General features: G+C 40.0%; 1 protein-coding gene across 3 annotated transcripts; it reads right to left on the bottom strand.

Moving 5' to 3' along the window:
* Positions 1-1,616: 1,616 nt before the first annotated feature.
* Positions 1,617-7,594, bottom strand: LOC145446778 (uncharacterized). Of its 3 annotated transcripts, XM_080325147.1 has the most exons (8): positions 7,376-7,594; positions 6,541-6,687; positions 6,226-6,465; positions 6,089-6,163; positions 5,728-6,033; positions 4,593-4,764; positions 4,126-4,214; positions 1,617-2,789 (listed from the first exon to the last, which is right to left on the bottom strand). In XM_080325147.1, the coding sequence occupies exons 4-8, from the start codon at positions 6,140-6,142 to the stop codon at positions 2,697-2,699; spliced, it is 714 nt and encodes a 237-aa protein (XP_080181273.1). In that variant the 5' UTR covers positions 6,143-6,163; positions 6,226-6,465; positions 6,541-6,687; positions 7,376-7,594; the 3' UTR covers positions 1,617-2,696. The 3 variants fall into 3 exon arrangements, with proteins under 3 accessions (XP_080181273.1, XP_080181271.1, XP_080181272.1); XM_080325145.1 differs by lacking the exon at positions 7,376-7,594 and having other exon boundaries at positions 6,541-7,367; XM_080325146.1 differs by lacking the exon at positions 7,376-7,594 and having other exon boundaries at positions 6,226-6,421; positions 6,541-7,367.
* Positions 7,595-22,327: the final 14,733 nt, after the last annotated feature.

Here is a 22,327-nt window from a genome sequence, read left to right as displayed (position 1 = left end):
GAATTAATGAGCATTTCGGTATAGATTAAAAAAATTATAATCATTTTGTTCAAATCGAAAAAAATGTCCCGCACAAACCAACTTCAATTTTCGACACCGGTCCAAATATAGAAAAATTTTACAATTCAAAGGTATTCTTTGCTACAAATTTAATCTTCATATATATGTCCTTTTGTACTTCTGGTAAGTTCATCCATCAATTTGACTTCTCTTTCTGTTATTATGTTAGTGCCAGGGACATCTACAACGGAAATATCCGACTTCCAATTGGATTTTAAGGCACTTTATCGCTGCAGGACATTTGAGCCCAGAAATAGCAGCAAATAATCTTTGGTATACTCTAGAGCCCGATCGATGTTGTATTATTGGGTCGATACCAATAAAACCGATATCTCACACCTTGATCGAGAACCCCAATACATTCAGCCGATATTCAAAAGAAGTTGGATATACATAAGCACATTTTCAAAGCTTCAGAGCATTTATTTGAACATCTTTACAGCCATTGTTATATTTTAACATTAAATAAACTAGTAAGGCTACGTCTGGACACCAGTTAAGTGTAAGCTATGTGACATATATCAATGTTCTCAGTCTAGCCGTCATACATTATAGTTTTCTGACTTCCTACTGCCATGTTGTGACGTCACGAAAATTGCCGATAATTTTTCAGCGTCAATGACTGATACCGATAATTCTTTCAAAGTGTGATATCGTCCCGATATTATCGGCGAACCGATAAACGGTCGGGCTCCAGTATATTCCATCTATAGACATCTGGTAAGAATACCAGGCTTCCTGACACACATTTGCGAGGAATAAGCATGATATCTCAAGAGTTACTCTCCGTCTGGGGACTTGGAAGTACGGAATTATAGCCCCTGAGCTCCATCTCGCATTGCGTGGAGATGGAAGTTTATGCCATTTGATTACTGGTAATCTACTATTTTCTCTGAAAGAGCGGCATGCTCTGCACAGCACATAGATAAACTTAAAATCATCCCTCCATCCTCGGTTTTCTAATATTTGCATTTGAAATCCTGGCTTGATGGATTGTACCAAGTTTTCGTAGTGTTTTACTATATCATCTCCAAATTTGTAGCTGATTGTTGGATTTGCTGAGGATGTTGGATTGAAGAACTCTGATATAGGCTTTGAGAATCGATAATATTATGTTGGCAACGAATGTATTGTGGTTTATGAAAACCCTAGCTCATCATTGCAATTTGCAGTTACGCAACAACGCCATTCCGCCGCCCAGTATCAACAGATGCTGAGTCACATATGATATGACATTTTCAAATTTTCATCATATTCCTCTAATCGGCTTTCTAGACCGCTGAAATTATGTTAAGTTGTTCTACTTTCGCCTTTTTGAACAACCAGTTCGATTTGTGTCAAACAAATTGAAATTATACGATCCATACAGTCTACATCTAAAATCGAAATTAATAATTATTTATTAATTATTTAATTTTGACTGTAAGCAAGAAAACGATAGGAATAATTCAATACGAGCGATCAAAATTTACCAAAATACTATTTTAAATCTTCGTAATTGGAATTGTGTCAGTTATAAATTCAAATCAGTCGGTATATATATTATATAGTCTGTACCCAGCAAACACAAAACTTATTAAAGATATTTTTTAAACATCTTCCATGAGTTCAAAAGATGTCCTTCAATGAAGTGCAAAATATATACATTTGTCGACAGAAATGGATATATATAAGATGTCCTGTAGGACATCCTCAAAGATATCCTGATAGACATCCTCAAAGACATCCTGATAAACATCCTCAAAGATATCCTGATGGAGATCCTCAAAGATATCCTGATAAACATCCTCAACGATATCCTATAAGATATTTTTTGTACAATTCGACCCTGTGTGGCCCTGAACCCTGGTTGGCTAAACCTGCTATATGCTGCACTTCACACATGAACGAATACGAATCCTCAGTTTTACAAATCATGTATGGCTTTTTGTTCTGTATTGCACCAGTTCAAAACACAAAAAAATGCATTTGACTAGACCTCGACGAAAAATTGGAATAAAAATGGATGAAGAATGAAGGTAAAATAATAGTCCCTGCCATAACATACGTTAGCAAGAAGTAGGCCTTTTTGTTCAGAAGGAAAACTAATTGCCAATTTTAAAAATCAGCATGTATATTAGGGTTGTTCAAAAAAAAACTTTCATTTCCAAATCGAACTCGCCTAGTGACTAAATCGTCAGGTTGTCCAAGAAAACGATGCACACCAAATTTGACTCAATTCCAACCAGTAACGGCCGTGCAATCTTGAATTGAAATTTTAAAATTATTATTAAAAATAAAAAAATAAAAATTCTCAAATTTTTCTGTCAACCCCATGAAATTGTTGAGCTGTCTTCAAAAACGATGCAAAACAAATTTGAGTCAATTTCGGCTAGTAGAAGCGGAACTATTTGAGTTTTTCGTTGATAATTCCACAAAATTTCAATTGAAGATTGCACGGCCGTTACTGGTTGGAATTGAGTCAAATTTGGTGTGCATCGTTTTCTTGGACAACCTGACGATTTAGTCATTAGGCGAGTGAGATTTGGAAAAAAAAGTTTTTTTTGAACAACCCTAATGTATATGGCTTTCTGTTCTGTATGAAATCAGTACAAAACACAAAAAAAACATGGATGAAGAAAATACGTTAGCAAGAATTAGGCCTTGATACAGAACTGTACAATCACTTCAGCCAATATTTCTGCCTCCTCGATAACAGTCTTGCTCATGTTTTCTCCTTTATCGTTGTCCTATAACATAAATGAATTGATTACTTTGATTGATTAGCAGTAGAGCAATAGTCATTATATGTGTTTGTTTGTGAGTAATGCGGGACGGTCATGTCAAGTCACATTCATCCAAGGATTCCGAACCGTCTTTAGGAAGTCACGACGAACTTGGTGGAGTGTGACAGCCAAGTCAAACTTTACCATCTACTTCGACGACATTGTCAATTTAACTCTGCGCGCCAAATTTGGCTGAATTCCAACATATAGAAGCCAATAAACCAGGGGTTCTCAGCCATCTTTTGGGCGTGGCCCATTTTCGGGTTTGAAAATGTTCTTGAGACCCATCTCTTACCACAGAGTAGCGTCGTAGTCCTTTTCAATGTGTGGTAATCGCCACCACCAATTTGCATATTTCTCTATTATAAGCACCTTTTTATCTTACTAATCATATTTAAATGTAGACCTACAGGGACAAAAAATCGCGCAAAGCACGACAAAAATCTACTTCAACAAATGACCAACAAAGTAATTTTGGGTTCAGTCAAGCTCCCCTAATTGGGTGTTTGGAGTGTGACGGCCCTGGAAGATCGTATAACTCATCGTTATCGTTCTGGGCCAGCTTCAAACATTTATTTGGTGAACGGGATACTATAGCTAGCTGTAAAATGTACCTAATATATATACCAGCGAAGTTTCAAATCCCTAATTTTGTATCTCAATGATTTGACTTCTACACGTTGGAATTGAGCCATATTTGCCATGCATCTTGTTCGCCACCGAAATAGCCGACCCAATGCTCCCTCTAATTTTTGACGAGTCTGCACACACTCACCAACTCACAGTAGTGCATAACGACTAAAAAAAATGACATCACTTCAGATTTTTTCTGTGCGCAGAGACCAACTAAGCACTGTGCAATTGCGCACGTGCGCAGTGCAGCTTAGAGGGAACATGGGTCAGGCAATAGCAATCTGAGCCCCCCACGCGGTACGAATGCGACCAGTTGAGGATGAACTTGCTTCCCGTGTAGAAATGTGAATTGAAAGGAGTTTGAAATGAGTGACGGATTATTGGCAAAAAAGTTTTGGAGACATTGGTTCGTGGTTCCACCGCTAAATCTGAGCAAGTGTAACGAGATGATCAAAAATTTATGCAAGCAAGACCAACAATTTTGACAAAATTAAATGACTATAAATTTTTTTAAAAATTACATCACGTCAAAGTTTGGGAACCACTGGTATAGTGTTCTGAAGATGAATGGAAGCGGCCCTGGAGGTAGCAACGATTCACTTACTGTCAAATGATATGATAAAGAACGCAGCTGTCACACAGACGTCAGATTCATAAACAAAATTACCTTGCAAGCTCCAATAACAGTTAAAAATCGTCCCACTTTGGTTGTAATTGTTGTACTCTCGGCCGTAGGATGAGCCACTTTACATGCTCCTTCAAAGATAATATAAGTAGATCAGGGGCTGCATTACAAAACAATGCGGCAAATCGGAATCTCTGCCAGCGGTAACAATCTCTCTCGAATGTGATCACCCCATAGTGTCAAAATTGGTATTTCAAAACATTCCAGACTCAACACCGAGTTGCGCAATCAACGCACTTGTTTGTGATTTTGCCATGTCGGCAATGTCAGTGGAAGATGACTTCAAACGAGGGCTTATAAGGCTGTGTGGTCAGCAACGATTTGCAATTTAGCTGCGATGATCTTTCACAAGAAGGGAAAGCAAAATACTTTAACTCTGTATAAATGCTCTCGAAGGCATTGTTATCGAGGGTTTTGTAATCTCGATTGTAATATCAGTAACAACTTACGTGTAATAGTCTTGTAAAGAGTAAAATTTTGAAAACTTCTTTTTTGTCCATTTTTGCTTCTTTGACCTTTTAGGCTGAACAATTGCCACACATCTTTTACAGCTATGCTTGTCATGATATTTCTGACCGTTGAAGCCAATTGTTCACCGTGAAGTCCTTTCAAAGCAGATACCTGTAGTACAAAATACAAATGGCTCTGCCTTACGATAGTGGTGTGTACCAGAATGAAAAATAACTAGATCAGCCCAAAAAAGAAGTAGGGTTTCGATATTTTGCGAATTCACTAATATAGCATCAATTCATCATGGCAAAGTACATGCATAAATGACGATTATACCCCCAAACCCCCCCTCTAGCTACGCGTCTGCATAAACATCAAATAACTTGATGGAACGTTGATCTTGACGAGAGGTTAGATCAGGGTGGGCAACTTCTCCAGTCGGCAGGCCGGATATAGGAAAATTAAGTACTTGGGCACCGGATTGCTGAATCGATGCATTATTCTCCATTTATCCACAAGGAATATATCGTATCTAATGAATGTATTTTAACGACAGCAATGTCACTTCAAAGCCATTTCTCGCCGATAATGGAGAATACAATGTGGATTTGAGAATAACATTGTCATGTAGGCAATCTCGATACTGAATTCATGCGGCCTGTGTCCTCTACCAAATTCAAAAAGTGGCCTACAACCCATTTTGAGTTGGCGCCCCTGGCATAAGCGGTGCCTTACAAAAACCTAGAAGTGTGCCGTGCAACAAGTCGGCGGTTACGGAATCAAAAATAGGAAATATCAGCCTGCTGACCATTGAAGTCGACAAAAATCATGATTACCACAGACCACATTAGGTTTGATTGCATCGTCAATGCCGATAATGCAAGTCTTCACGCTTCAACGAACTCCACTCTCGCAACGCTGCGCAATGCGCATACACGTATAATATAATAACATAGTCACTAAAATTTGACGTAGTAAGGAATTAGTGGGGAATCTCGGCAAACTGGGGCGGGGCATCATCATGTAGGACAGAAAACTGTCGGCGGGCCGGACAAAATCACTTCACGGGCCGTATGCTGCCTGCCCCTGGGTTAGATACTCCAGCTAAGTTTGCTCTAATCGACAAAATCATACCAGTTCAGATTTCTTGCAATCGCCGTCAGTCAAGTTCTTTTCCAGTTGTTCCAGCTGAGATACGGTTTGACAGGGGTTTTCAATAAGATCTTCAAGCAAGATTGGGGCTGTTGTACTGTGTTTATTTTTTGAGTCGTCGATGATGTGACTTTTACTTAGATCCATCATCTGGTTCATCTGCTTGGAGCAGAGGTCCATCATCTGGTTCATCTGCAACTTGATGTCTTTGATGTCTTTACGCATCAGAGAAATATATAGAGTGGTCACTGTGTGCAGATGTTGGAGTTGATGAAGAACATGGAGGAGCTAAAAAATTATTTGAATTCAAGAAAACTGGATTGATCATATGCGATAAACTTACCATTACTTTGTGATAGGCCGTGTTGTTGACAGTCAGAATTTTGCAGTTCAACATTGCTTACAAATGAAGGATCGTCTGGAAAATAGAGCGACTCTATTGCTTAAATTCGAGAATGAATCAAAGTGTTAGGAGCTTACTGCATTGGTTGATTCCCTGCAACTGGCCGCTACATTCAATGTTGGGATCATGCTGTTCTTGAACACTCTCCTCACTTGATGATGGCAAACTTGCATTTGAAGCATCATTAACAAGAGCACTTTTGCTTGTCACACTTTCATCGCCAGAATCAGGAGGTGACCGCACTCTTGGAGTTGGTATAGGCATGTCTTGTGTCTGAATACTTGGGTTACGTATTTTCTTTTAAGGAACAGCATCATCTACAAAGTATGAAAGTTATACATATGTCACTTCTGCGTATAACATATTAGGCAGAATAACAGTGTAGGCTATACCTTGATTATCAGATGACATGGACTTGTCAAAAAATCTTTTGGCGGCTGACGTTTTCGGTTAGGCCGTTGTAGGTCCTCATGAAGCGGAGGGCAAGCTACTATTGTCTGCAACTGCCCTCACATCACGAAAGGCCTTGACCCATAAATCTAAAACAGATGGATAATATAGATGGTAAGTTTCCAGATTTATCAAACTACTGGATTTGTAAACAGCGCAACTAGATCTAGAATTACTCAAATTTGAAAACTCGCACAAACTTGAAAAAACGATATTGTATCGCACACGCAAACATAGAACTGCTAATGAAATACTGTACGCAAGTAACTGTATATATAGCTTAGTGGTTCCCAACCTTTTTCGGTGTCAGGGCCAAATTTAGAATTTCAGAGTATATAGTTGGGGCCGCACGAATTCGTGACTGCTTTAGATCAATAAAAAGTTCACAAAATAGAGTAAAATCGAGGAGAACTGCTGCTGGGTTTTGCCTCAGCGTATTCAACCGTGAGTCACGTGTTGTACATCTATTCGTAGATTAGTTATCAATACCTATATACAGTAGTGACATAACGTTAGCACTCTACTCAGAACTTTTCTGCAATCCTAATTAACAACTCCAGACTCCAAGCTAAGCAAGAGAATTTTATAAATATAAATTTTATATCATAAATCGATTTCTTTAAATTTTTGTGGGGGACGCAAGACGGCTAGCTCGAGGCCGCGGTTGGGAATCACTGGTATAGCTACATGCTACAGTCTCATTTTTGTCATGATTCAAGTCATCCCAACACTGGTACTGAGTAACGGTAAACCTTCACAAATCATGAGTTGACTTACCGGATGAGCATTTGATACCTATTTTGTACAGAGTCCAATTGCCCGTGTCATATTTCACTTGACGATGATGAAACGATCCGTCCCGTCAAATCGGCGGTTCTAGCTCGCTTGAACCGTAGCCACTCTTTCTGGTATTGCCTACGTCTGTGCTTCCCCCGTCTTATTTTATATCTGGGCATTACCACGTTGTAGCTGAGCTCTTACTACACTATTATGGACAAAAGTACAAGAACATTCGATCACAATGAATGATTTTAGCGACCACCATCTGATGATATTATATAATCCAGCACTGTCACAATAACTTATACGATATTCGCAAAAGTGCAAACCAAGTTCTATACTCTGTGACATTATACCATTCACTATATACCTATGTTTCGTATCAAGCATATATAAATTACCATCTACAGTTCAGTTTTCAGGTATCCTCTGAAGGAATATGGTTGGTTGAGCCTTAATTTACCACGATTAATTCCAGAACGCAACTAAACCTAACATACGACTGCGTAGCTGTACGAGAGCGCTTTGTCTGACAGTATTTCGCGCCGAAACTTATGTGAACTCGCAAGGGAGAAATGGCCTCTCGTTTACACTCCGGATCAGAAGCCGGAGTCGTAGCAGGATTTCAGCCGGACTGGATGCGGATTCTGAATTTATTTCGACAGTCGGATTTTGGCAACATTCTTAATTATAATCTTAAATACGACATCATGATTTTGGCAGAATTTTTTTGGACGCAGAACCGGAAATTCTCCAGTCGGATTCTGCGGACTTTCAAATTTCCTTCCAAAATTTGGGAACCGACCAATTCCAATCAAATACAACCCAACCATGCACCGAAAGCAGCGGAGGTAGCGGAGCGCGAGGATGCGGGCTAATATGATATTTAATTTTAGTCTGCAAAATGGCAAGAAAGAGCGTGACACTAGGTGGAACATACGGTAGTGACACAGGTGATTAATCGCCCCATGAGAGTAAAAGTTCAATATAATCTACTGTACATTTATAAACACCACTCTACCATAGTAGGAAGCAATAATCGAATTTGATATTCCTAACAAATATATTTTCAGCATTCGACAAAATTTGGCCAAGAAAAGTTGTGGTTCAGCACAAGGTATGCACATAGCAATTTACAACGTAGCTACGTTACAAATTGCTATGGTATGCACAGGATATGATTTGGACTTGACTGGACAAGAACAAGATATATTTAAGTCGTGCTTCAGCACAAGGTATGGACAAGATATGATTTGGACTTGACTGGACAAGAACAAGATATATTGATGTCGTGCTTCAGCACACAAGGTATGGACAAGATATGATTTGGACTTGACTGGACCAGAAAAAGATATAGTTAATTCGTGCTTCAGCACAAGGTATGGACAAGATACGATTTGGACTTGACTGGACAAGAACAAGATATATTTAAGTCGTGCTTCAGCACAAGGTTTGCACAAAGATATGATTTGAACATGACTGGAGATGAAAAAGATATATTTAAGTCGTGCTTCAGCACAAAGCATGCACAAGATATCATTTGAACCTGGCTGGACAAGAAAAAGATATCCTGACAGGTTCAAAAGACATCTAGTGTTTGCTGGGTATCTACAAAAAAAGCCTATATCCTTCATACCGTGAAAACTGGAAAATTTTTGTGCGGGAGGTTTTTGTTTAACCAGTCTTAACTTTTGGTATTTTTGCAATCAGGACACAAAAGTTCATCGTTTGTGACTACAGGACACACAAAATTTTGAATTTTTTTTCTAGTCATAACCCTAGTGTGCATGCCTCTTCTTTACTTCGCCTAGGCTAAGGTGGGTGTCTGATATTAAAGGCTACTCTAAGTTGTTTCGACACCTTCCTATCTTTTCATTGTATCGCAGTCTTGTGATGTTTTGAAACGATGAAAATATTAATAAACCTGATTGATTGTACTGTTCCAGTTCTGCGGTCCGTAAGTGACCTACGAACCGACTGACTTGCCGCTATCCCCGATGAAAACTAAGCTGAACAAGTAGCACCGAACTTTATCAGCGACTTGCTATGGGGGGAATATATCGTTGGATAGGATATTTTCATCCGATCAAGACGCGATACAATGAGAAGATTGGACGGTGCCAAAACGATCAGTTATGCTTTACTCGGCATTGTCCGCGATGTAACAATGTTCGATCACCATGTTTATTCGGCTGTCTTATTTAGCATTTAGGTTAGGCTTACCATATTTTGGAAATGTAAAAAGAGGACACTTTTTTAGAAATTTCAGACATGCAAAACTGGAGAAGAATCCTCAAAAACTGGTAAATTTTTCCCAATTCGTGATCGGTTGACTAAAAAAAAAGGTCATCACTTTCACTCACAGCTCAAAATAACGTTTCTCTCTCCACATTGCCAGGTGGATGACTAAAAAAAAAAAAGGTCTTCTTTTCGCTCAGAGCTAAAATCACCGCTTTTCCCTCCGAAATACCCGCCTCAAAAAAGAGGACAAAAGGGCGTCCTCCGAGGACACTTGCAAAAACGCCAAAAAAGAGGACAAATCCTCTTAAAAGAGGACGTATGGTTAAGCCTAATTTAGGTGCTTTTCCTTGCTCCTTTCATACTTTTCTTTGTGTGGTTCGTTCAGCGGGTCTTTTTTGTGGCAATAGACCTAATTGGCGCTCAAGCTGCCAGGGTATGGTGTTGTATGACCTGGAACGAAATTTGGGTATGGAATATGGAAATGTGCAAGTATGGTATGGAAATTTCCAAGTATAGTATGGAAATGTTTTTCCATAGGCTACTTAGGCAGTTTTGCCGGAACCATGCCAATGATCCAACTTTCGATTTGTCAAATCGATTTCATACCTCAGAAAATCGTTCACTGACAGGTCTATATTCTTGGTCATATCTCAAATTGCGACTCAGACCCACTTTGTTCGAGTGCTGAAGACAAAAAAGTTGTGCAACTCCCATATGAATGAAAATAATATTATAATGATAAATTATTCCAATCTGAATCTCATAAAAACGAATTTTGCTTAAACACCTGATGAATAGGAGCAGAGCTCCGAAAGCTCGATCGTGTATCTAATAATTTTATAGGCCTATTCATACAAGTGGACGTCAAATAGGGTGATAGGGTCAAATAGGGAAATTATCAAGGTCTTACGTTTATATATATCGTATGCTGTCGGCAGGGCCGTAACAGCACTTCGTCAGCCCCCCCCCCCCAAAACGTTGGTCCTGGGCCCCCATAGGTCGATAAACCTAACTTCTGGGGGCTTCGTTCCCCAGACCCCCCTCAGGGTGTACGTTGTTTACCGCTGCTTATCATCTATATTGGGGGCCGTTTAGTGAGTCAGTTTTTATCGCCTGAACGCGCCAAGCGCGAAAAAATTCTATAATTCATGACTGAATCGGGCAATATGATCAGGGATTGCATATATATTGCTATCAATTTTTATCATTTTTCTGCTCACGTAATCAGATTTACCGGTAGAGCAGAGTGAGGTGTGTTTGAAAGGGTAGGACCCCTCAATAATAAATAAACATCTCCGGGTATATTGTATACCCGATGGCAGGAACGAAACAGCACTTCGTCAGGCCCCAAAAAACTGGAGTCTTTGGCTCCCATAGGGTGACAAACCGACCCTCCAGGCCGCCACCGCGTTGCTCACTTTGCCACAAAAGTATAGATGTATGGCGTGGTTAGCCAGCGCGAACCGCGAAAATTTTCGATAATTCAAGATAAAATCGGTCAATAAGATCGGGAATTGCATATATATATTGCTATCGTTTTCTTGTCCTCTACACTTATAGTTGCTCACGTAATCAGATTTACCGCGGTAGAGCTGAGTCAGGTGTTGTCTTGGAAAATGTAGAGCCCGTAAATAATAATTAAACATCTTCGGGCAGGTGGACCCGTTGGTATGACTTCGTTACATGATGTTATTTCGTGATCTCCTGTCTGCTATATCAAAAATATACAATCGCCGAAACGTATTAAACTAAAATATCTCACGATTTCAAATTGGTATTTCTTCACTGGCATATAATTTTTCCCTGCGGGGTGGTATTTGTCTTGTGAGGTTCAGATTGTCCAGACAGGAACATTTAGGTGCCAGTCATTTAGGCGCCTATGGACTATTAAACCCACATGTATTTTGCAATACTTGCGTCCTTTTCGGCCAAGGTTTTCTCGCTGCCGATCGTTCTGGCACACTTCTTGCAGTCGCATGTAACATGGCCTAAAACTTTACACGTCTCGGTGCGTCGTGGCGAGGTCATGGCCGACGCTAATGTGCCCATTTCTATAAATCTTGCGTATTTTTTCTTGTGCGAAGAGTAGCCTACCCAATATTCAAGATACTTGACAACTTGAAATCGCGCGCGGCGCGAAAAATTTTTGATAAAGTTGCTTAAATTTTCAAAAAATACTCTATAATTTATGCTAATTCACGAAATAATTTTGGGTCCCCTTCGAGCTCGGGCCCCCCCAATTGGGGGGTTTGGGGTGCGGCAGTTACGGCCCTGGCTGTCGGCGTAAAGAAGTATAAAAAACTAATCATATTCGACCCCTGTCGCGTGGCATCGTTAAGCTCCGTAAACCACTACTTATTCCTCCACTTTACTCTGATAATCATCATGCAATGCCTATTTGACAAGCATCATTGTAATTCAAAAATATGTAGCTTGTCTCGGAGCAACGTTACGCCGTGCCGGCCTCCAACGCGCATTGTAACTTCATTAAATCTGATGATCTCTGATGAATGAATGGACACTTTGATGTTGGCTAATGAAGCTAATGATGACCTACACATTGATGGGGTAATCGGACATTTAATCGGCTGCCTTAAAATCCCTAATGATTGTAGCGATATAAAATTGTAGTCTGACTCTGAGATATATTCTAATATAATATAACGATATAATTAGTGCATCAATTTCATCCAAAATGATTAGAATGCCAACGCCGGCGGAACATCGAAAATACAATATAATTATCTGAGAGGTTGAGAAACTGCGAAAGTAGGAAAAAGTATCAAATATGGTCAGAGGTGGTCAGTAACGAAGTACTTCTACTTTTTCGAAGTACTCAAGTAGTTTTCCTCTACTTCTGGTACTTACTCAAGTAGATCTGATTTTCGCTACTTCTACTTCTACTTACTTACTTTTCGCTATTTTCAGTTTGTCAAGTAGAAGTAGTTCAAGCTTCCAATCAGGAAGATAGCCTGAGGAATTTCGGGGCTGTTTTCACGGAGTATCAACATTTAATTTCATAAAAGTTTAGTAAATCCCAGAATTTTCGTCACGCTTCGCGCACAGTGCTGGAGGCGGAGTGACCAGTATGATTTCACGAAAGTATCGGTGAATATAATTTAGGTATAGGGTTAGCGTGGTTCCGTTCACACCTCATTGTCGCCTTTCGTCCATATCAAATAATTCATCACAGTATATAACGTTTGAAACAAATGTTTCGCAATCTAGCATTTACTTGTCATATCGTTATCTACCATGTCGATGGCGTGTCCAAATCTGGAAAAGTGGTCTCTGACTTTTTTTTTTAGTTTTAGAGCAGTTTTAGCATACCAACTTTGAAACTTTCTGGACTAAAAACATGAAATACATGTTCTGCTTTTAGAAGTAGTATTTATATTTCACTTTCAATTCCCAGTATTATATATAGCCTACTTTGAGTTATAATTATTATAAGTTCTTTTGTCTGGATAACATATACATGTAGAAGTATAAAAGCAAGTGTATTAATGCCTTTAATTTCTGGGAATAAAGCTACACAATATGGTATTTTTACGGTCCACCATACTTTTTATTAGCGTAAACTTACTAATCGCGCAAAGTGTTTACACCGTATCCTATACAACTTCTACGTATTGCTCTTCGACTAAACTACGGGCCTTATAATATGGGGAATGGCGCCATACCCAGGGCCGCAACAGCACTTCGCCAGCCCCCCCCCCCCCCCCCCAAAAAAAACTTTGGTCTTGGGCCCCCCATATGTTGATGAACCGAACTTCTGGGGGCGTTTAATGGGTCAGCTGTTCTCGCCTAAACGCGCGAAGCGCGAAAATTTTCTATAATTCATGATTCAATCGGTCAATATGATCGGGAATTGCATATATGTTGCTATCAATTTTTATTCTCTCTCTTGCTCACGTGATCTGACTTACAGGTAGAGCTGAGTGAGGTGTCTTTGAAAAGGCAGGACTCCTCAATATTATAATTAAACATCTTCGGGCGTATACCCGTTGGCAAGAACGAAACAGCACTTCGTCAAGCCCCGCAAAAATATCTTGGGTCTTGGGCTCCATAGGGTGATAAACCTACCCACATTAACTTGCTCGCTTTTGCCACGAAATGCGTTTACTGCTTAGTGAGCTAGCACGAAGCGCGAAAATTTTCGAAAATTCCTGATAAAATCGGTCAATAAGATCGGGAATTGCATATATATTTCCATCAACTTCTTGTCCTCTCTGCTCACATAATCAGATTTACCGGTAAAGCTGAGTGAGGTGTCTTGGAAACTGTAGGGCCCGTTCGTATGACTCCTTAACATGATGTTATTTCGTGACCTCTGTCTGCTATATAAAAATATAAAATTGCCATAACGTAGGCTACGAAACTAAAAGACGCACACGATTTCAAATTGATATTTATTCACTGGAATATAATTTTTCCCTGCGGGATGGTGTTGTCTTGTGAGGTTAAAATTGCCAAGACAGTATTCTGTATATATAACGAAGTTTTCGGTCAGCATTAGTGCAGTCCTTTTCGGCCAAGGTTTTCTCGCTGCCGATCGTTCTGGCACACTTGTTGGAGTCGCATGTTACATGGCCTACTTTATGTCTTGTCGCGGTAATTGCCAACGCCGATATGCCCATTTCTATAAATTTTCCGTATTTCTTTGCTGAGGGGAGAGTACCCAAAAATCAAGATAATTGGCAACTTGAAATCGCGCGAAGCGCGAAAAAGTCATGAAAAAGTTGCATAAATTTTCAAAAAATACTCTATAATTTATGCTAATTCACGAAATAATTTTGGGCCTCTTTTGAGCTCGGTCCCCCCTGAATTGGGGGGTTTGGGGTGCGGCAGTTACAGGCCCGGCCATACCATGCTATTTTCTAAAACGTTTTGTTCGAGAAAACAGAGGATTAGCATCGCATTTCCATATCAATACTATCCTTTTCTTCCCATGGTGTGGACGAATACTTATGCTATCGAAAATTGGATACCTGCTGGTATGCATCAATATGAATCAAGCTCATCACCTATCGCATAGCTCAATTTGCACCTTTTTACAATCCATGTGAACGAATTAGGATCGTTTTCATAACTACTTACTTACTTGAGTACTTTTAAAGTCAGTCAATTCTACTTCTACTTCAAGTAGTTTTAGGTTGCTTATGGAAGAAGTACTTCTACTCGTACTTGAGTAGATTTTTTCGTTGCTACTTCCACTTCTACTTGAGTAGATTTCTTGACTACTTTGACCACCTCTGAATATGGTATGGTATGGTATGGAAAGGTTGATGCAGGTATGGAGTATCTAGGCTTGCCATATTTTGGAAATCTGAAAAGAGGACACTTTTTCAGAAATTTAAGACTTGCAAAACCGGTCCGCTCAGAGCTCAAAATACCGTTTTTCTCTCCACAATTCTAGGTGGATGACTAAAAAAAAGGTCATCTTTTCGCTCAGAGCTAAATTCACCGTTTTTCACTCTGAAATACCCGCCGGAGCGTCACTTCTGTGCTAATTTACGGCATATCACTCGCAATTTCCTCTAAATCTGACCTAAATTTTCAAAAAAGAGGACAAAAGGGCGTCCTCCGAGGACACTTTCAAAAAAGTCTAAAAAGAGGACAAATCCTCTTAAAAGAGGACCTATGGTAACCCTGGGGGACATTTATCATTCCATACCACACCCTATGCAAGTTGGTCATGGTCATTGGTCACTGCTGTCAACAGACTTCTGCATTCTGCACTGTTTGTCAACAAATCTATTTGAGAAAGCACATTCATAGTTATATGCGATTGAAAATCTACACGAGTACCAGTATCAATAAAATGTGAACGAAGGTTGATGAATTTCCGACTCTGTCGCGAATCGAAAATTCACAATAAGCGCTCAAGATAATGGCCGGGTCGCGATGGATAGACCATTGCCTTTCGACACGTGTCAGGGTTATTGTTTCTTCTTTCATTTAGTGTGCAATGTGCGATGTGCATGTCTCTTCTTTATATCGTCTAACTTAGGGCTACCGTACGTTCTCTTTTGAGACGATTTGTTCTCTGTTTTTTTTTATTTTCCCGAATGTGTCCTTGGAGGACGCCCAAATGTCCTATTTTTTGAGAATTTGTCCTCTTTTTTGAAAATGTTGGTTAAATTCGTGTTAACATTCGACTGAGATATAGGAAATCAGTAGGTTACTCAAGTAATGTTCCGGTGGGTATTTCGTGAGTTGAGCCAGAAAGCTGACCTTTTTTTAGTCAACCACCGGAGAATTCAACAAAAGTGTATATTTCTGGAGTCGAGTCGAAAAAATGACCTTTATTTAGTCAACCAACTACAAACTCGGAATAAATTGATCATTTTTTCCGAATTTTACTCCGGTTTTAAGTCTGAAAATTTCGAAAAAGTGTCCTCTTTTCAGATTCCCAAAATATGGTAACCCTGGTCTATAACTAGGCTCAGATTGGGTGTGCTTTCCAATACTGCTCCAAGTCGTTTCGACACCTTCCTGTCTATTCATTATATCGCAATCTTCTATAGTCCAGTGGTTCTCAACCTTTTTGGCTTCGCGGACCCCTTTTGACCGTCACGGACTCTCGCGGACCCCCTGAAGTTTTAGTTCAATTTTAGATCTATTATGGTGCAACCTTCATATCTGTCCTGTGCAAATATGAACTGTATAGGCTTGTGATGAATACCAAAATAATGATTTTTCATGCAAATAACATCATACTATTTCTGTAGAAATTGGTAGACTTCTATTATTTCAAAGCTAATTTTGCTGCTGTATTTCTTGAAGTACGTGGTCGTGTCTTGAAAATTCGCGTCTTCGTTATGATATGAACGAGGAGTGCCGAAAACCATTTCCGCAGAGATAGATGGGGGCTAATGCAATATTAACGCATAACGCTTCGACGATACTTTTGGGGCGATCGCAACATTTATGGCATCAAAATGAAGAAACATGTATTTTATAAACATATCACGTCCAGCATCTAGCGCAGGGACGGGCAATAGACCGCGGGCCGGATTCGGCCCGCGACGGCATTTTGATCGGCTCGTAGAGAGTTTCCGAGGTCAAGGTAAAATCCTAATCTAAAAGTATAGACAAATTTTATGCGCCCAAGAATGGATCCAAGTTTTCCAACCTGAGAAAGACTGTCATGAAACTACTTGTTCTGTTCGGTTTTACATATATATTTACGAGCAAACATTTTCGACCATGAACAATTGAACATTAACAAGACAAGGCTGCTGCATACCAATATAACTGGTGACATGAATCTCAGGGTTGGAGCGTAATGCTTTGATAGCAACGAACACTCCTTGTTCATTAAAAAAACAGCCTTGTCGATAGAGGATCCGCAATCAGAATGCGCCAAATCTGATAGCCCAGCTTCATCATCATCATTGGTTTATTAGCAATTTTATCAGTTCAATACACCACAAAAATGCGATACAATGAAAAGACAGGAAGATGTCGAAGCGACAAGGAGTAGTCTATGGAATCTGACACCCACCTTGGCCTAGGCGATGTAAAGAGGAGGCATGCACACTGAATGAAAGTAAAGAAGATAGTATATAAGAAGAATGCGACAAGAAATAGGGCTTTAGGAGCATGTATACCATTGTCCGATTTATGACGGGTTTCAGCCAAAAATATTCGGGTTCATTTCAATATGAATAATGAATATACTATTCAATTGCATATTGAAATTCTGTGCCTCCAAGAAGCTGTTCAAATAATGGTTTTGTATATCACAGGATAAAATGGGTTTTGGGGCGAGGTTTCAATCCCTGCATTGGGACAAATTAGTGAAATAATCCGGAACCTTTTATTTCAAACGACTGTTCACTAATTTGAGGAGACTGACAACTTCAAATCTAGAAGGTTTCGCAGACATTACGAAGTCACCCTGATTGACGTTACTATCTCCATATTCTTACTTTTTTCACAAACCCAAACAAAACGTCTCTAAACAGCAATATGTTTGTATCAGCAGGTTAATGGGAAATTGGCTATGAAGATGAATTTCCACACTACGATCATGTCAGACGATTATTACGATGATATGAGTCATGAGGTTTTAGCAGTTGTTGTGCGAAACTGCCTCATGCTTTCTCAAATAAAAAAATGAAAATTAGAATATCAACCATACTAAAAATTTGGAGGTCTCGCGGACCCCCTGAAATTGCTTCGCGGACCCCCGGTTGAGAACCGCTGTTCTAGTCCGTTGGAAAGGATAAAATTATGTATAAGAATACCAAAAAAGAACAATTCCGAATAGTGTTCGCGGGTCGCATGCGACCCGCGTGCAAGGGTTTGCACCACCCTCGTCGACTTCATCAGGTTGTTCCCCAATCTTATTTTCGTTATAGGCCCATCGCAATATTGCGTTGCTTTGACCTGATTAAATATTAATGCTAATAAAACGGATGTATATAGTGAAAATACGTCACAATGCATGATGACATCGATCAAAAATATCCTTTGTGACATCCTATATTCGTTCCGACCGAAAATCTCCACTGTCAATAATTTTGATATGCGACTGTAAATAAAATTCAGACTAGTAATAAATTATATATTATTTACACAATACACATCTGCGCCCTGCGGATAGCGTCCGGCCTTACGCATACGGAATTATCCTTTCGCATTGTCTGTTTCAGAACGAATCATGTAAGCATCATAGATGACTCCATCCGCGGCAAGCACAAACACGGAACACTGACAACGTGATTATGCGGTTATAATAAAAAGATGCGATGCGGGATCCGGAAATTCTAGTGTTGAAGGGCGTTAACGAGGCACGGACGACAATAATATTGCCGGGTGTTACGTGTATCAGCTGTGCTTGGGACATCGCAACAATTCGAATTTATGCTAAACTAGGCTAGCCGTGTATAGGCCGTCTTCGGTTTGTTCAGAATAAGATTTTAGTTCCAGGAGTATTGTAGTAGATGTCAGTCTAATATTGACATAAAGTTTAGATTATCTCGCAGCGAAACTTCTTCTATTTTCGTTTGTGTTCGGCGATCCTCACACTTCACCGTTGGGACTCATTCAAAACGGATTCTTTAATCTTAGTAGGCATATGCCGCATGCTCGCGGGACCCTGCACAGTGCATCGTCTGTACAGTGTACATTGTACAATTGTACATGAGCAGTTCACGCTTATAGCCTACGGAAAGCGGCTGCTCTCTAGAGCACAGGACGCGTTTACCAAAAGGCAGCCGTACTTCACCATTTATGGTGGTGATCGCTCAGTATTATTGTTACCGTGGCTTACTGCACTATAGTAGGCCTTACTGCTACCTGCGATTTACATGTGATACGAGTGACTTTTGTTTAGCTGGATTATTGTATGTATAGCCTAAAACTTCTTTAGGGAGCCAATCGCTCAACCAATGCCCCGTATTTCGAGATACATGCAGTGCTTGGTGTACCTTTATTCGATACATATACTGAGGATGACACAGTTAACTCTGTGAAGTACTTTCACCACTATTTGTATAGCCTACCACCAACATCCAAGTCATTAATCATAATCATAAGATTATGCCTCTATTCTTAAAATGTCCACGAACAATGCGTAAACCTTGTGAAGTATGTTGTGAATGCTGAGTTATGACCAACCTATAGGTTTTTAGGGCTCTCGCGGTGAGAAGGAAGCATCGAAATTGGAAACTGCAGTCATCGCTGATAAAATAAAGCGGGCGTATACAATAGACTCGAAAAAATATCCTCTTTCACTATCCTTGAGTCGAATCATTAGCCTATATGATTGTGATTAACGCAATCATTACATCATAAGCGGTGTCTTAAAAGCCTAGAAGTGGACCGTGCTACAAGTAGGCGGATACGGAATCAAAATAAAGAATATCGGCCTGTGTAAATGACCATTGTAGTCGGAAATCACCATGAATGCCACAAACAGCAGCAATGATTAGATGTGTGCTTTCGACGCTCCGGTCACGTGATCGACAGAACGGGCGAGAGGGCAGGTTGTGCGGTTTTACTGGAACGTTTTTAAAAAAAAACATTGAACTATATTGCGCATTACAATACATACCCGACTCGGATTCGAGCACTACAATCTTGATGCCCAGTCCTAATCGCGATACCTTGAAAATATCGCATCAAACAGAAGCTGTATAGCCACTCAAACCTCCATGCCTTTCGGCCCCATTTTGGTAAATAATTATTTTATTTGAATCAATGTGGGACTTCTTTAAATTCAATTTGACAAAGTTCTCAAACGGCGGACCGGTTCAGGAGTGACCTGGATTCCCACTACCGCTCACCATCGCGACGTTACGTGCAGAACGATAGTGATTCCGGAAATAATTATCTCTCAAACAGAAGGCTTCTTACATTTCCCAGTAGGGCGAGCAACTTTGAAATTTACTCGACTCGTTTCCGCAGCTCATACCCAGAATCAATACCAATGATAATTGTCCTGGAATTCATTCATCGACCATGGTTTTTGCAGCTTCGTTGAGTAATGATTGGTGAGTAATGATCAATATGAGTCGCTGGGGACAAAATATTGAAACGAAGTGCCAGAATAGCAAGCAAATACGATAATCCATCGAAATTGGCGATATAGAACTACAGATGTTATACTCAGTAGATGCCAGCACAGCAGCCTGTATCATCGCTATTTGTTTCACGTGCTAGGTCTTATACGAGATCACACCTATAGAAGCAACCAATTCATTATGACGCATAGGCTACCTATTCGAATATGCTTCGTCATTTCCCCACAGAGTTATCGGGCCGAAAGAAATATCCTCTTCTTTTACTTTCGTTCTAGTTTCGTCATATTTTAAACAATACTTATTTTCATGTTACCTCTGGCATACAGTACACCAGAACCAACAGGCTGCGCAATCTCCAAATTCCCTTGTCCGACTCCCATCCTGTTTCTTAAAATGTTATCCCCCTCCGATTCGGATCCGGCCAGAAATAGAAAAAAATCCGACGGATATCCGGTCCGTGGAATATCCGCGCTCTGCTCTGCAACCGGGGCTCTGCATTGTCATAAATCATAATTAAACACATGAAAGTGCAACACAAATGATTTTGTCTGTCTGTTGTTTGGCAGAGATTTAACTCAATCGCGGCCAAGAGTGATAAATTAGAATAGGGCATAAATTGGCAAGCAAAATGGATTATTATACAGTTTTATTGTAAATTACAACATAGTTCTTAGTGGTAAATCATTCATCCACGAGAGGGGGATGGGATATATTTGTAACAGCAAGAGTGCCTCTACTCGATATTCAAGCAGAGGTGGTTAGTAACGAAGCATTTCTACTTTTTCTCGGAATTCAAGTAGGGTTTGCCTATACTCGTACTACTTACGTGTTTATGCTTCTAGACTACTTCCACTTCTTTTGCTTTAGTAGAATGTAGTTTTGGGTTATGCTTTAATCACAGTTTTGAGTAAAATTTTCGTGCCAACTGGGCGAACGAGCCCGTTTACAACGCTAACTGAATATATAGAGTATTTTCAAAAATTGAACCTATCTGTGATGTCCTTGCATGGTCATTAGGGCTCTTCAAAAATGACTTTTTTTCTCAAATCGTACTGGCTACTTGATAAAATTGTTAGGTTACCTAATTTAAGCCTACACACAAAATTTGGTTCAATTCCAGACAGTAACCGCTTTGCTGCAGGAGAAGAAAGTTTCTATTTATTATATAAAAATCAATAATAAAAAATTTGAAATTGTTAGGCTGTCTATAGAAACGATGCTCACCAAATTTGGTTCAATTCCAACCAGTGGAAGCGGAGTTATCGCCGTCGAAAATTTTGGATTTGAATAAAATAGTATTTACGGCAGTGGTTCCCAACCTTTTTGTCTTCATTCCCCACTTCAGATTTATTCTGAGCCTTCATTCCCCACCAGGACCGTAACAGCTCTTTGTCAGCCCCGCCCAAAAAACGTTTGTCTTGAGCCCCCAGGACCCCCTCAGCCCCGCTGAGCCTGTACGCTTTTCCCTGCAACTTATCAGCTGCATTGGGTCTACTAGTGCGTCGTCTTCCTACGACTAAACGCGCGAGGCGCGAAAAATTTATTTAGTTCGTGTTTGAATCGGACAATATGATCGGAAATTGCATATATTTAGCTATCAATTTTTCATCCCCCCTCAGCTCACGTAATCAAATTTACCGGTAGAGCTGAGGGAGGTGTGTTGGAAAAGGTAGGACCCCTAAATAAGAATTGAACATCTTCGGCGGACCCGTTGGTATATTGATTTCGTTACATATTATGCTATTTCGTGACATCCTATATCTGTTATGTAAAAAGATATGGAATCGCCAAAACTAAAAGGCACACACGATTTCAAATTGGTATTGCTTTACTGGCAAATTATTTTTTCCTGCGGGATGGCATTTGTCCGATAGGGTTCAGCTCGCTAGGACAGGAGCATTCGGCGCCAGTCATTTAAAGCCAGTCAATTAAATATATATATTGTATATACATCGAAGTTTTGGGTCACCACAAGGGCATTCCTTCTCGGCCAAGGTCTTCTCGCTGCTGATCGTTCTGGCACACTTCTCGGAGATGCATGTTACATGGCCTATAACTTCATATGCCTTGGTGTGTCGTGGCGCAGTGCTGGCCGACGCCGAGGTCTCCATTTCTATCAATTTTACGTAGTTTCGTGGGGGAAGGGTAACCAATAATCAGATATTTGCCAATA

This window comes from Botryllus schlosseri, chromosome 9, assembly GCF_051294905.1.
Source record: "Botryllus schlosseri isolate E-star chromosome 9, Bs_hap1, whole genome shotgun sequence".
Classification (NCBI taxonomy): domain Eukaryota; kingdom Metazoa; phylum Chordata; class Ascidiacea; order Stolidobranchia; family Styelidae; genus Botryllus; species Botryllus schlosseri.
This window is presented reverse-complemented; position numbering and strand designations above follow the sequence as displayed.